This window comes from Melospiza georgiana, chromosome 4, assembly GCF_028018845.1.
Source record: "Melospiza georgiana isolate bMelGeo1 chromosome 4, bMelGeo1.pri, whole genome shotgun sequence".
In the NCBI taxonomy this organism is placed as follows: Eukaryota; Metazoa; Chordata; class Aves; order Passeriformes; family Passerellidae; genus Melospiza; species Melospiza georgiana.
In genome coordinates, this window is record NC_080433.1 from 30762773 (window position 1) to 30777127 (window position 14355).

Sequence of the window (14355 nt, forward strand, 5' to 3'; positions counted from 1 at the left end):
TGTGCATCACCCACACCTTCCCAGTAACACACAAGCTCGCAGCCTGCCACCCATTCCCATTATGAATGGTATTTAATTCTCCTTTACAGGCGGTTTGCCAATGAAAGGCTCCGTTAATAATTTACAAGCAATAAAGAGTACAGCTCCTATAAAACGAGGGTTTGTTGCAACCTGAATGTCACTCCAGCCGCCGTGGGTCACAGGTGTATGAGCCATGCTCCCTGTGCCTTGGGGCCAGAGGCGAGGTAGATGGGAAGAGAGGACCCAGAGCACACAGTGCCACCGGGCAGGGGAGATGGTGGTGACAGGAGAAGAGCTCAGGAGCTTAAAATCTGTGTGAGAAATGCTCCTAGGCAGCCTGATCCCACAGAGTTCCCCTACATTCCCTGTCAGTCTGACCACGCACAAGGGCAGCCCAAGGTGACAGGGAGCAGCCCACAGGGGTGGTTTCCACCATGATGGTAGAAGACGCCTTTCCAATGAAATACAGAAAGCTCAGACAGGAGAGGCACTGTTATCTGTTACTTCCTGGCTCTTGGTGGCCCTCAAGCGGGGAGAAAGGCTACCCTGGGGGGCCTTTAGCTACCAGCATCCCCTCAGGGAGGAAGAACACACTGCCTGGAGGGGCTTGGGAAGGCAGGGACCTCTGAGAGCAGCTCTTGGGGACAGTAGGTGGCAGGAGCCATTCTGCTACCCCCCCACTCAGTCCTCGCCCTCCTCAATCCACAGCGGGCGGGTTTGCTCCTGGAAGATGCAGCCACGAACCACCTTGGGCAGCTCCTGGGCGTGGCTCCAGGCGTGGGGCTCCACCCGGGCCCAGGAGCAGGGCAGGGTGTGGAGAGCCCGCTCCACAGCACGGCTCATCTTCAGCACCTCCGAGTCCCGCTGGCTCGCCTTCCCCAGCAAGCTCCTAGGGAAAACAGGGAGAAATGTCACCCTTGGCATAAAGAGGTGGGGTGGCCAAACCACCCAGAAATGCGCTCACACGTACAGAAAGGAATTGCTCCCCTCACAGCACCGAGCCCAGCACACACATCCAGTGCTCTCGCCTGATCCTTGCCGTGTCTCTGATCAGAGACCAGGGCTTCTCTCTCCTCCCGTGACACCCTCCATCCATGCCATGCTCTCTCCTCACCTGAGTCCTCGAACGTTCTTCTCAGTGACCTCGACATGGATAACGATGGGGTATATTTCACTTTTAATTAGATCCCTCACACCCTCAACTCCCAGCTCTAGCAGGCAGTGTTTATTCTGGAAAGGAAATTGAATAGATTTACCGATTTAAATGGAGAAAAAATAACCCCGGCCCCTGACAGTTACATTAAATCAAACCCCATACTGTGCAATATCATTGCTTTTCCAATACTAATTCCATTAAAAGTGAGATTTATGGACAGTGCCAATAGAAAAGGGGAGAATTAAAGAGCAGGGTCACCCACTCCATCACTGCCAATCCAACCCAAGGGCTCACTGGACCCCTCTCTCAGCCACAACTCATCTTCACATCCTCTTTGTCACTTCTGTCACCCAGAGCCTCACATTTCTGCCCTGAGCAGAGCTGTTGCCACTTGGTGAACATGAGGAATGTGAGAGCAGGGAGGTCACTTCTGAGTATGGCATGTCCCACATCCTCCCCCACAAATCCCCATTTCCCATTTATTTTATCTGAGCTTATCAGAGACTCAGGGAAATGTCCATATTTGCTGCTCCACAACTCCACAGCACCTTGACCTGAAACACTCCCCAAATTACACAACCCCCAAGCAAGTAACTCCTTTTCTATCACCACACCACTCTCCCTCTTCCCCCACTCAGCGGCCCCCTCCTTTCCTCTCCTCCAGTGTGAATGAGCAGTCCCATCCTGGCCCTTTCTCGCCACACCAAAAGCCTCAGCACCTTCTCCATTGCCTCCCGGATCATGTGGATTCGTCCGCTCTCCCTCTGGTCCTGGGGGGCAGTTCTAGGCACAGGGTGCTCCTGAGCGTGGGTTGTGCTGGGATCCCCTCCTGCCAGCTTCTCTGCAAGCCAAGAGGAAATGTCAGCCCCTTCTCCCTCCTGCACAGACTATCTACCTCAGATCCCATAGGTTCACTGCTGCACTGGTGCTTATCAAGTTCAGTGTTTACAGATTCTGGAGCGCAAGACTAATTATACAGCATCACACTCTGGGCATGGATCTCCTGCAGCTTTCTGGGCGGCAACAAGCGAGATATCACAGCTGAAGACACCTTGCATGGCAAGAGCAGCACCTTGTGTTGTATCACAGCAGCCTAAGCTAGCTCACAGACATTATCCACCCACTGCTACACTGTCCCAACCCCTCCCTAACAGAGCATGGCAGAAAAATAACCACTTTATCCTGCCAAATAGGTTTTCTGCAGGGTTTGAGTGCTACACAGGCTTATACACAGCTCCTGTAAGTGAGCACCCTGGCTGGGGAAGCAAGAGGAGTGGGTGTATTGCTGGGAGAGTGGGAGGAAAATGGGGATGAGCTGAACCCCCTCTTGCTGGTGGCAGCCTGCTCAGAGGCAGGACAGCACGCAGCAGCCAGCACCAGGAAAGCAGCAGAGAGGTGATGCTGGGACAGAGAACTGGGGGCAGAGCTGGATGCAGCAATGGTCAAAGCAAGGAAAGCCAGGTCCCCCTGGTAACTCCCAAAGGAGGCTGACACCACACACACACACAGATCTGGCTTGGGAGCCACAGGCCACAAGCCCTGCACTCCAGTGTGGCTGAGGCAGGAGCCAGGCCTTACCTGCCCACCATGCTGCCCTAGGCAGCTGCCCACACTGCCACAGAAACATGAGGAGGCATCATAAAAAGGCTTTTAGGAGCTGCTTGTCTCTAAGATGGAAATAAAGTAATATTTTTAGCAGAAGGCATGTTTGGAACTGGGTCCAGAGTATGTTCCAGTTATCCCAGGTTCCAGGCTGGCTGGGCATTCTCTACCTGGTGACACAGTACTTCCCAGGCAGACCTGGATCCTGCAAAGCCATGTTTCCTTTGCAGGCAGCAGACTCTCCTGGAAGATCCAAAGAAAATACAGGCAGCAAACAAAAGAGAAATGGCTTGGGGCTCATGGATTATTTTCCTTCCCTCATAGACGGCAAAACTAGCAGGGGACAATGGAGTTTTTGCCCTCAGTGTAAGTTCCCAATCAGAGTAAAAGCTTGGAAGCAGGTCCCCCATGCAGTGTGAGGGGAACCCTGCAGAGGGCTCAGCAGGACAGGATATATGGCCAAGTCACTCAGCTGAGAAGCCCAGCAGCCAAAATTTTCAGAGCCATCCTTCAGGAAACCAGAGATTTTTCACTACCTCCATCATTACCCCACAAACAAATAAACCAACTCATTTTTCAGTCCTGCAGCTCGCAAAGGGAGAGCTCTAAACAACAGGAAAAGAGAGCACTGGAGAAGTGAGGAGGAAGGAAGAAAGAGGGAGTTGTCCTCTCTGAACATTCCCTATGGGAGAAATGCCCTTTCCCCAGCAGCCTCTTCAGCCATGTGTCAGCATTGCATCTCCTGGCAGAAGAGGGGGATAACAGCTCTAAGGTTGGAGCCTCCTATTCCTGGGCAGGAAGAGCTGGCATGAAGTCAACCTGGAGATCCCACATCAGCCAGGGTTTTCATCTCTGGGAAGAGCCACCCAGAGCAGCAAGGCAATGCTACACCACTCAAGGGAAGGGAGAAGAACCCCATGTCTCAGGTGACCAGAAGGGAGGGCTGGATTCCCAGTGGGCCAAAGGGATAGGACACAGTTAAAAACTGCAGGGAACATCTTGCAGACACTCAGCCCAATGAAGTGACACGTCAACAGGTATTACATGGGAAAACCGAGAGATTCCTACATGCACCCTCTGAAGAGAGATCTCATGGGCTTTCCAAGACTCCCACGAGACCATAACTCAACCTTCCAAGAAAAGAGCAGCTCTTCACTGAAATGGACTGAGCAACCTCGTGTTTCTGCCTACCTGCTGGGCACACGTGGAAGTCCAGGCGAGAGGTGGGCAGGTCTAGCAGGTTCCTGATGAGCCGAGGTGCAATGCAGCTTGGCAACAGCACCACGGGACGGGGTGTCTTGACCACCACAGGGCGCACCAGGCTGTAAGGCTTCAGGGTCGTGTCTGGGTCTGGAAGACAGCATTGAAAAGAAAAAGGCAAAGATGAGAACACAGGAGACCAGGACAGCCTAAAGACCATCCCATTGTTCTGTACCACCTCCTCATCCTGAATCATAGAGGCGCCTACCAAACCATCTTATGTCCCAGGAGAGACCCTACCCTGGTTACAACACTCACTCATGGACAGATACCCTGGATGCAGACCCCCTGGCCATTATCTGGGACTCCCTCGAGTTACACAGCAGTTTATTCTCCACAAAAAGTTGGATGGCCAGGGGACAACTGGGTCTCCAAGGGTGACAGGGCAGGCACAGGGCTCACCTGAGCAGGGGTCCAGCCACAGCTGCTGGGGAGGCTGTTCTGGGCTCTTCCGTGGTTTGGATTTCACCAAGCGCAGCTGGCCCAAGGCACGTTTCTTTAGCTGAGGAGAAAGTGAGGGCAATTAGGCTGAGAACACTGCCCTTTTCACACACATGAAAAACTGCCTGCAGAACATCCTCTGGCAAAAAGGATGGAGCACCCTTACAAAAAGCAAGGTATTAGGACTGCCATTCATTAGGTTCAGTCTCGGAAGTGAGGAAGTGGTAGAAAAGCAGCCACAGAGCAGTAACATTGTGTGGCCTAAGAGCTTTGTTTGCTAACCCATCTGCCACCTCTGCACAAGTTGGTTTACCAACAGAGTGGGGCAGATTGTCTCTGAGGTGGTGAGATGGCCATGGGACACACCCCAGCTATCATCACCCGCTTCTTTGGCTTACAGTATTTCTGTGGCCTCTCTGCTGCCCAGGCATCTGGCGCTTCTCCTGGATCTTCAAAAGCTGATGAGCCCTGAAAAGACAAAGAGCTTGCACTCAAGCAACTCCAGAAGCCCCAGGGACCATAGCCTACAGGGATCCTCTTCACCAATCCCACAGACCTGCTGAAGCACAGGCATATCAAAGCCCTCACTCAACCTCCCAGTCCCTCAAAGGCTCCCAAACACTACCACACTGGTCCCTGAACAAGACTTAGTCATGCTACAGCACCGAGAGAACCCCAGGACTGCTAGGGGATGGCCAGCGCAGACAAGGGGCAGGCAGCCCCTGCCTCCCTCCTCGTGCTGGGTACCTGCTGTAGTTGGGCACCGTGCCCTTGTCCAGGTCCCGCAGCGTCAGGGGGTCGACGCGGGAGCAGTACCACTCCAGGCGGCCCCTGTGCATGGTGTCCGTGACGTGCAGGATCTCCCGACACCTCACGCACAGCGCGTACGGGTCCGACGGCTCCAGGAGCGACACGCTGCTGCGCACGTAGAACGAGTCCCCCGAAAACTTCTTCCCCTCCTCCAGGGCTGCCCGCAGAGGCTGGTATCCTGCAGCACAGAACACGGGGCACCACAGGTGGGGACGCAGCAGACAACAGTCACCAGTAAGAAAGCCGAGTCCCCAGCACAGTTGCGATGCTCTGGATTGGGGTTGGGGTGCAGAGGAGGCAAACAGACAGAAGGTCTGTACCTCTGTCCTGTAACTCAGAGGATGCACAAGTCACACCAGAGAGGGAAAGCTACTGGAGCTATGACCAACCCCTGTGTCTGACATGGTGGCCTAGGACCAAACAGGAGAGGAGAGAGAATAACTGAGATTAATCTCCAGGTTTAGGTGGAGGGTCTAGAAAGGGAGGCAGAGAGCTCAGGTTCAAAGCTGATGTAGCTGCCAGCACCTTACCTTCTAGGTCAAGCTGAAAGATGAGACTAGACGGCTCATCCCAGTGCAGCAGGCTCAGGTAGGCAACCTCCCGTGTGCAGTTCTCCAGGGAAAGCACCTCTTCCTTCAGCGATGGCATCCTCAGCTAGCAAGGACCCGATGCCATTAGACCTAAGGGCTGGAAGAGCATGCACCCCCCCAGGCTCCCTCACCCATTAGGGTTACACAAAAGGTTTTACAGAGTGAGGCAGGTCTGGGAAAAACTGTATCTGAGGACCTGGCATCCTCAGTCTGCCTCTGGCTGATACCTGCTGCCAGCCATCACCCAGTCTGGATGGTGGGCTGTTGTGAAAGGAAATGTGTGTGTGCATGAACGTGTGTGGTTTGTTTTCAGTTACAGGTGGGATATTAATTCAAGTAGTGCAGCTGTATTTCAAGTGGTGTCATTCTTGGCAAAAGAAATGCCCTTCCCTCCTTCCAGGAGCCTTCTTCAGAGCAATTATTCTCTGTAACTCAGGAGGGTCACAAAAGCCTGAGAAATCTTGCTCCAGAATTGATTGGTTTGTGATGGGCATGTGCAGGATGCGCGATGCAAACTGCTCTGAAAAGCCACAAGGTGACAGACACAAAGGTGAGGGACACAAAGCTGTACTGGCATCTTAATTGTGTGACTCATTTTTGTTTCTCCCTTCCCACACCTCAAGGAAGGGTTTCAGAAGGTCTTGGCATTTTTGCATGCTCAGGTACACTCAAGCACTATGAGACCTGGGTGGGTGTTCGTGCTGTGTAAGCTCTAGACAGAGAGCAGCCCTGGAAAATAAGAGAAATAGAGGTGGACTTCAAGCTGGGGAGAGGTCATCTTGCACTGGGGATCACTCTGCACTCCTTGCATCATCTCAGGTGCTCTGCAAACCCACAAAAGGAGCCCGTTCCCAGACTCACCTCAAGGAGCCGGCACCCTTCCCTGAGTCCTGCTTTTTCAGCCTGTGAGCCCGGCTTGACCCACTGGACATAAATTCCTGTCCTGTTCCCTCCAAGGATGGAGATGTCTGCTCCGAGCCTCTTCTCCTGGGGTGAGGGGTGGCTGGGATGACCCACACTAGTGAGCTGCACCACCAGTGACCTGGCAGGGAGAAATGCCAAGTCTGGCAACTGAGGTTTACTGCCTTTTCTAAGAGCCAGTCCCCCAGGCCTTGTGTCCAGCTACAGCAGCACAGAGTTCGTGACTCACCAGGGCACACAGAGCTGACAAAGCCCCACAGCCCCATCTATCCCACCAGCCCCACCACCAAAGCCAAGCTGGGTTCCCACAGTCCTTCCCTACCTAGACACTTGCATGTCCAGCCCAGAGCAACATCTCCAGCCCTGCCATAACCAATAGGATGGTGCAAAAAATTGAAGTCCTGCTAGGAAGCCAGGACTGTAGGATCTTCATTTCTCTCCTCTCCCACTAGCAAGAAAGGGCCTGCAACTGCAAGGGAGGGGCAGAAAGGAAGGGCCTCCCAAGCACAGTCCCTGGCACCACGAAATGCCCCCTCAAGCACCACCACAGAGTGCCCAGCTCAGAGAGCAGCAGTCACCTCCTGGTGACCTCCTTGCGGCTGGAAAGCGTGGACAAGCAGATCTCCGACTTCACCCTGGTGTAGGTGCTGCTGGAAGAAGAGGAGAAGGCCCCCAGAAAGGTGCCAGGAAAACTGCTGCCTAGGAAAGAGCAAAAGGGAGAGGGAGCACTTTACCTGTGCTAATGCTACATGTTCTGGGTGTGGCAAGGGTCTGCCATCCTCTCCTGACCATTTTCTAGCATCTGATTGGGAAACTGAGGTTGCAGGGAGGCTTTGAATAGTCATCCTTAATAAAAGGGTTTCCCGTGTTTCCTGAGAACAAGCAGCAGCAGCCAGGGCCACCTGGATGTGCCCAGAGATCAGCCACCAGCACCCACCACAGGACCTGCCAGCACCAGGATGCAGGATGCTCCTCTTCACTCCAGGAGACTTACAACCCATCACACAGGTAGTAGCAGGTGAAGGGAGCATCCAGTAACACCTCAGGGCAAAAGTATTTCCCTCTTCTATTACCTCCTCCCCTCAACAGCTCTCCATGAGCCAAACAGAGCTGATGCAAACAGCTACCTGCTCTGCAGAGGAAAAGCCAGCTTTTCCAGCTGCTGTACCTGACAAGGCACGGGGGGATATAAGGGGCCATTGTGCCATGCTACAGGTTCAGAGCCCTCACAATGAGCTGCACAAACCAGAAGTGTGAGGGAGGACCACTTTTCCAACCCCTCTCCCCACAGGCCCCACTCCTTTTCAGCTAAGCACGTTGAGGAAAGCCTTGTACCTGTTCCATCTTCCATGCTGCTAAAGGAGCCACAGGACAAGCTAGAAAGGAGACACAAAATGGATCTGTAAGGTAGCAGCTTTTCCAAAGCCTGTTTGCATTCCATTCTCAATCTCAGCTCCACAGACTACCCCACCACCCCCAAGCACCCCTGGAGCCACCACACAACCTCCTGACAGCCTTTCCACTCACTTCCCACTCCAGGTTCTCTCCTAACCCTGCCAGGCATCTCCTCCTGGAGCCCAGAATGCCGAGAGGAGCCAAGCAGCCCTCAGCAATCACCTTTTGAGGGGCATGCACCTCTCCTCCCGCTGCCGACGGAGGATGGAGCCGATGCAGGGAGGGAAGGGGAAGGTGGAAAGGCGGTTGATGTCCTTCTCGCTGTCAGGAGTCTCATCCTGGGGCAGAGTGAGAGACATGCACGCTAACACCAACACCCAGCACCATTTCTTCCCTCCCCTCAGGCCAAGGGAGCAAACAGCTCCTTGGCTACCACAGCCCTCTTTGGGATAATCCACATCCCTCCAAACTCCCAGGGGCACCTTGTTTTCCCAAGCAGGTAGCTCAGCTAGAGGTCCATGACACTGCATTCCCATCTTTTTGCAAAGCACAAGCTGTGGGAGCAGTAGCAGATGAACAGACTATCCAAACCTAGTCCTTACATTTCTGTTTCAGCCACCACACACCCAGAGGTGTGAGTAACCTGTGGCACTGCCCATTTCAGGGTGCTCTGAGATGACAGTTCAAGGAGTCAAAGGAAAGAACCCGACTCCATTAAAAACCACACAATGCTGCTACAGGGTTCAAAAGAGTCTGGATTTCTCCTCCACCATGTGTAGATTAAACAGCATTTTAGGGAGGATAGCATCTTACATGAGGCTGTTGGTTTCTAGGGTGTCATATGGAATGAAGGGTTTTCAGACACTTTAGGGCAGGATTGGCCAGTTTGTTAGAGACTGAGAGCTTCGCATTTGAGATCTGCTTACACCTTACACACCATCCCACACCAAGTCTCATGATGAAGCCACTCCAATGCCTGAGCAGTGTCTCCACTACCTCAGTTGAGGGCCAGCCTCACATGGTCAAGCACTCACCATGCTCTGAATGGCTGAATCTCCTGGGAATGGGGTGACAGAAGTCCCCAGGGTATCCATGAGTCCATTTGCAGGGCTGTCTATGAGGCTCCAGGTGCTGCTGAGGTTGGAGCAGAGGGAGTAGGAAGAGCTGCACATCTGGGAAAGAAGGGACTCCATCATCCCATTTGCATCCTCCAGAAATCAGTCCTGACTCCTTTGCCTTCCCTCTTTCCCCTTCCTTCTAGCCACCCTCACCTTGCTGAGGCCGCGGCTGCCTTGGCAGCGCTGCAGCTGTGCCTCCAGCGTGCTGTTCAACCCCTCTGCCTGGCTCAGTTTGCTTAGGAGCTCATCCCGCTCCTCCTCCAGGCCCCGCACTCGTTTGCGGTACTGGTCCTTCTCAATCAGGCTCTGGGAGTATTGCAGCTGCACCCCATCACGGCTCTGGATGGCCTGCAAGGAGCCAGAGAGCGAGAAAAGACACAGAATCGCACTGCTGACCCACACCTCCCACCCTGGCATGGCTGCACAACATCCACTGGGGAAAGAGAGGTATCCAGAGCCCTGTTCTTGCTGGGCAGTCACAAGCAATTTACCTGGTCCCGCTCTTTTTCGATCTCCTCCAGCTGCAGCAGCACTGTGTTCATGCGATGCTTGTAGAGATCACAGTCCTTCTGCAGCGTTCGGTATTTCAGCTGCAGATCTTCCACCTCCTGGAGGTACTGGTAACAGCAAGCAATGAGCATTAGCTTTCCTGAAAGCAACTGCCTTACAGCATCCTTCCCTTCTCTTCCAGGCCCTGCTTGGTGTGCAGGGACAGAGGTGGTGATGAATGCTCTACCTTATCCCTCAGCTCTTCGGCCCACTGCAGCTCATTCTGCAGGGAGTTGAGTTTCTGACAGAGATCCTGCCGGTCGTCTTGGGCTTCCTTCCAGTCATGCTCCAGGATGTCCAGGAGGATCTGCTCAGAGCCTGGCACTGGGCCCTCACCGGGTTTCTAAGAGGCAAGAGGGCACTGTCACTGCACCACAAGCACCAAGGGAGCAACAGAGCAGGGCTGTGACTGCAGATTGGCACAACTGCCATCATCATGCAGCATCAATCTGCTGTACACTCCAAAACACAAAGTCACACTTGTGAGCCCAACCAAGAATTACAGAGCTGGAAAAAAGCACCTGGACACAATGGCCGCCACCATAACCAAGCAATATGCTCGGAGGATGGGACAGGCCAGCCCAAACCGACGATTTCCCCATCTTTCCAGTGGTATGCAAACATCACTGGAGATGGCCCAGGAAAGGTGGTGACCTGGAGCCTGCCCTGCCCTGGCAGGTACCTGCAGCATGCCCTGCAGCTCCTGTAGCGATGCTGTGAGCCGCTGGTTCTCAGCCCACAGCTCAGACACGGTGTCAGGCTGGCCCCGCTCCTCCGCCTCTCGCTGCGGCGCTGCCGACGCCTGTCTCCGCAGCAGGCTGCACTCCTCCTCCAGGCTGGACACTTTGCATTTCAGCTGGTCCACCTGCAACCCAGGGAAGAAACAGTCTAACACACATGGCCCTGCACCTCTGCCTTACTAGGAGAGCGAAGCAGAGAAGGTGCTGAGAAGAAAACAGGTCTGGAGGCAAGTAAGGCATGGGAGGCAACCACAGGCAACCATGTGAAGGAGTATCCTACTGCTGGGCTGAGGTTAGAGCACAGCTGCACTCAAAAGCTTCTCCCTCAGGAAAAGGAGGAAGACACACTTGCATAAGCACATTCAGGATCATCTCTTGGTGCAACAACTTTCTTGCTACCCCGGGGCATCCACAGTGCAGCTGGACTTGACTGTGGGTGGACAGGGGACCTCTGGTGCGCGGCCAGGGCCAGCAGCTGTATCTCAAAGATTCCTAGAGCAGCTGAGAAACAAATTCACAGCAGCAAAATCCACTGGAGGCTACTCAGTGTGGGAGGCCACCTCTGGCCTAGGAGGTGTTTGAGGCTCAAGCTGCTGGAGGCTGCAGAGTACTACAGAGGCATCATCATTCCCTGGCCTGGTCCCACCTTCCTCCACCAACATGTCTCATCAACAGGAGACAGCAGAAGTCAGTGACTTTTAAGGATAAGAAAGGTCCTCCCAGACCTGTAATGAATGATAAGATTGATCAGAGAACCAATTTCACAGGTAAGGCTTTGAGAGGAAACAGAACAGGAGAAGCGTATCAAAGCCACCAAGAAGCACTGCCAAAATTACCAAGGAGGGATTGAGGAACTGAATTACTTCTGTGAATGTGCCCAAAAGACCTACAATGACTTTTGGGGACCAGACACTTCTGGACTCAAGAGTCAGGAGAGGAAGGCAAGCTGAGACTCTGCTTCCAGGGGGATTTCTTCAGCCCACAGTTACCTTCAAGTGATTCACCTCCCTGCTCCAAAGAGACCCAGGGGAGCTGGCATTGTCAGGAATACAGAAAAAAAAGGTAGGGGAGGATCCTGCCACTGGCAGAACAGAATGAGGTATGAAAGGAAATCACAAGGCTCTGTGAGAGGTCCAGGCTGGTAGGGAGAATTCCAGGAGGCAGCAGAGCACTTAAAAACACAGGTTATTAATAGGTTCAAGGTAGGGCTGTCCTTGCCCAGGCAGGAAATGGGTGCATGTTTGCAGGAGGTGAGAGCATGGCAGCTGGAGTGCAGCGTCATGAATTCCTGCAGCTATGCAAGGCATGAGTCTTGCAAACGTCATGAGAGACATGAGGAGGCGGTGGGGCGTGGCAGGGGGAATGGAGTCTAAGCCAAAAGGCTCCTAAGCTCAGCAAGGCAGGCTGGGCAGCTCCAGGCAGCACACATACACACCCAGTGTGAGTGGCTGCACAGCCACTGGCCTCCCTAGGGAGAGGAAAACACAATCCCTTGAAGGGGAAAAAGTAAATACAAACGGTTTGACAGCGTGGAGCTGTCTGCTGCCTGCCTGTGCTGCCCAGAGAGCAGTGCAGGAAGCACAGGCAGGAGCACACAGGGCATCTTGTGGTGCCAGCAGCCAGGCTGAGCATCAAGTGATGCCAGGGAAGACATCAGCCCTGCTTCTGGCTCCTCTAGAGATATACCTCCAACCACACCAGTTGGCAGGAGCTGGTGATGTATCTCCAGCTGCCCCCGGTCATGGTGAGCCCCCTGCACTGTGCCCATGCCTCAGCCTCTCTGCAGGGCACATTTCCACCAAGAGCAGGGCAGGATCCCCATCACGCATCCTGTGTGCCATCAGCTCCTTCACGCTCTCAGGCCACCACATGCAGACATCCATGGGCCGTCAGAGCCCCACCACATCCCGCTGCCCACCCCCGTGCTCCCTGCCCAGGATCCCACCAGCAGCTGCAGGTCCCTGCTCCGCAGCACGGCCACGTTCTTCTCCTCGCAGAGCTGCGCGTAGCGCATGGCCATCATGTAGTTCTCGTCCTTCAGCCTCAGCAGCTCCACACTGTTGGAGTCCCACTCCTCTCTCAGCCGCTGGCAGCGCTCCTGCACCTTCAGGAGCTCCTTCAGCTGCTGCTCCAGCCGGACCTGCTCTTGCTCCAATGCCTGGTTTTTCACCTGGAGCTGGTGTTCCTTCAGCAGGTGCTCTTTCCGCTGAGCCCTCACCTTCTTCACCTCCATCATCAGGAACTGAGTTAGTCCCTCAGGGCCTTCCTCATCTGGGGAGAGAAAAAGGAGAATCTGTTCCTGGCTGCTGAAACAGGGGTAACCCCAAGAAACAGATTTGCTCAATGCTCTATTTTCCACAAGGGGTGACAAGTTCTCCTGAGGGTTTGCAGCCCTTGCTGTCCCAGGCTTATGGCGCCAGTCTGTCACACCTGTATACATGGCCCCCTCCCTGCCAGTTTCAGAGTACAGAACTGTCCTCACACACTGCCAGCATGAACCTGGTTTTTAAGCAGACACATGAACTTGCACAAAATTTTCTGGCCCTTCCATGCAAGCAGCAGCTGAAGGGAGAACAGAGCACCTGCTCCTACCCAGGATCATGGAGCAGCGCTGGGCTGGTTCCCTCCCCGTGAGCCGTGTGTAGTGCTCTGGGTAGTAAAACTCCAAGGATTCCAGGAACGCTTCGTAGCCTCGCTTTCCACGGCGCCGAAGGATGTCCATCAGGTAACCTGGAAGAACAGATAAAGAGCTAGGATGAATGAAGATTAAGAGTTCTCCCTGCAAAACAGAGAACATTGTGTAGCCCCACTTCATGATATGAAAACAGCACCTCCATCACCTCTACTTCCATCCACAAAAATGGGAGTGGCGAGAGGAGGGAGAATGAGGTGAGAGCATTGCCCTCTTCTGTGTGCAAGCATGGGGAGGCCCTGGGTACAGAGCACCTCAGAGAACAACAAAGCACAGCGTGTGCAGCATCCACTCTGTGTCAGAACCACGTTATCCCCCCAAACCAGGCCCATCCAAGTGCAAGTTTGTGTCTTCTCCCACCTGTCTGGTTGCTCTTGCAAGGGAATCGGCAGGAGTTGAGCACCTCCTCCTCATCCTGCTCGTCTATGACGCGGCACTGGCGCAGGTACGGCGTCAGCTTGGCCGGGTTCAGGGAGCGCGTCAGCTGGTGTCGGGCACTCTCAATCTTCTCCCAGATGGTGTCTTCCTCCTCCTCCTGCTCTGAGAGGCTGCTGGCTGGGAGAGGTGCATTCTCCACGGCTGGAAGGATAAAAGGAAAGGAGAAAATGATGAGGAATGATAGAGAAGCACAGGCAGAAGGCATAAGTAGGCATAAGTCGAGGTATGATCCTGCAAATGATCCATTTGTCCAATCTTGCAAATGGGACTCAGATACATTAGAAAATATTTTACATACAAATGCGTTCAGCAGCATCTTGAGTGTTCACCCAGAGCCTTGGATATGTAGAAGGCAAGTGATGCATAAGGGAGTTAGAAGCCTATATAGTAGGAAGTCTAGAGAAGATAAAATCCTCCTCTCTCAAACATTCTTAAATCCCCCCAGCCATCACACACCCTCCCTTTTGTCCCATCCCTGAGAAAGAGAAACTCTCAGGACCAAGAATTTTTGCAGCCTGGGACATGCTTTCTCCTCCTTGGGGCTGGAAATTACCCAGCAAATGAATCCCTGGCACTGTGCAGCAAGCATTGGTGACCAAACAAGTTCTCAAGGGCACCATCC

General features: G+C 53.8%; 1 protein-coding gene across 1 annotated transcript; it reads right to left on the bottom strand.

Moving 5' to 3' along the window:
- Nucleotides 1-211: 211 nt before the first annotated feature.
- On the bottom strand, nt 212-13938 carry CARD10 (caspase recruitment domain family member 10). The gene is made up of 20 exons (XM_058022861.1): nt 13656-13938; nt 13196-13333; nt 12549-12874; nt 10546-10728; nt 10051-10206; nt 9806-9931; nt 9468-9662; nt 9231-9368; nt 8419-8534; nt 8137-8177; nt 7380-7500; nt 6742-6922; nt 5821-5944; nt 5228-5468; nt 4879-4948; nt 4442-4541; nt 3971-4129; nt 1897-2018; nt 1136-1251; nt 212-910 (listed from the first exon to the last, which is right to left on the bottom strand). Exons 1-20 carry the CDS (start codon nt 13936-13938, stop codon nt 703-705), a joined length of 3144 nt encoding a protein of 1047 aa, XP_057878844.1. The 3' UTR covers nt 212-702.
- Between the last annotated feature and the right edge of the window lie 417 nt (nt 13939-14355).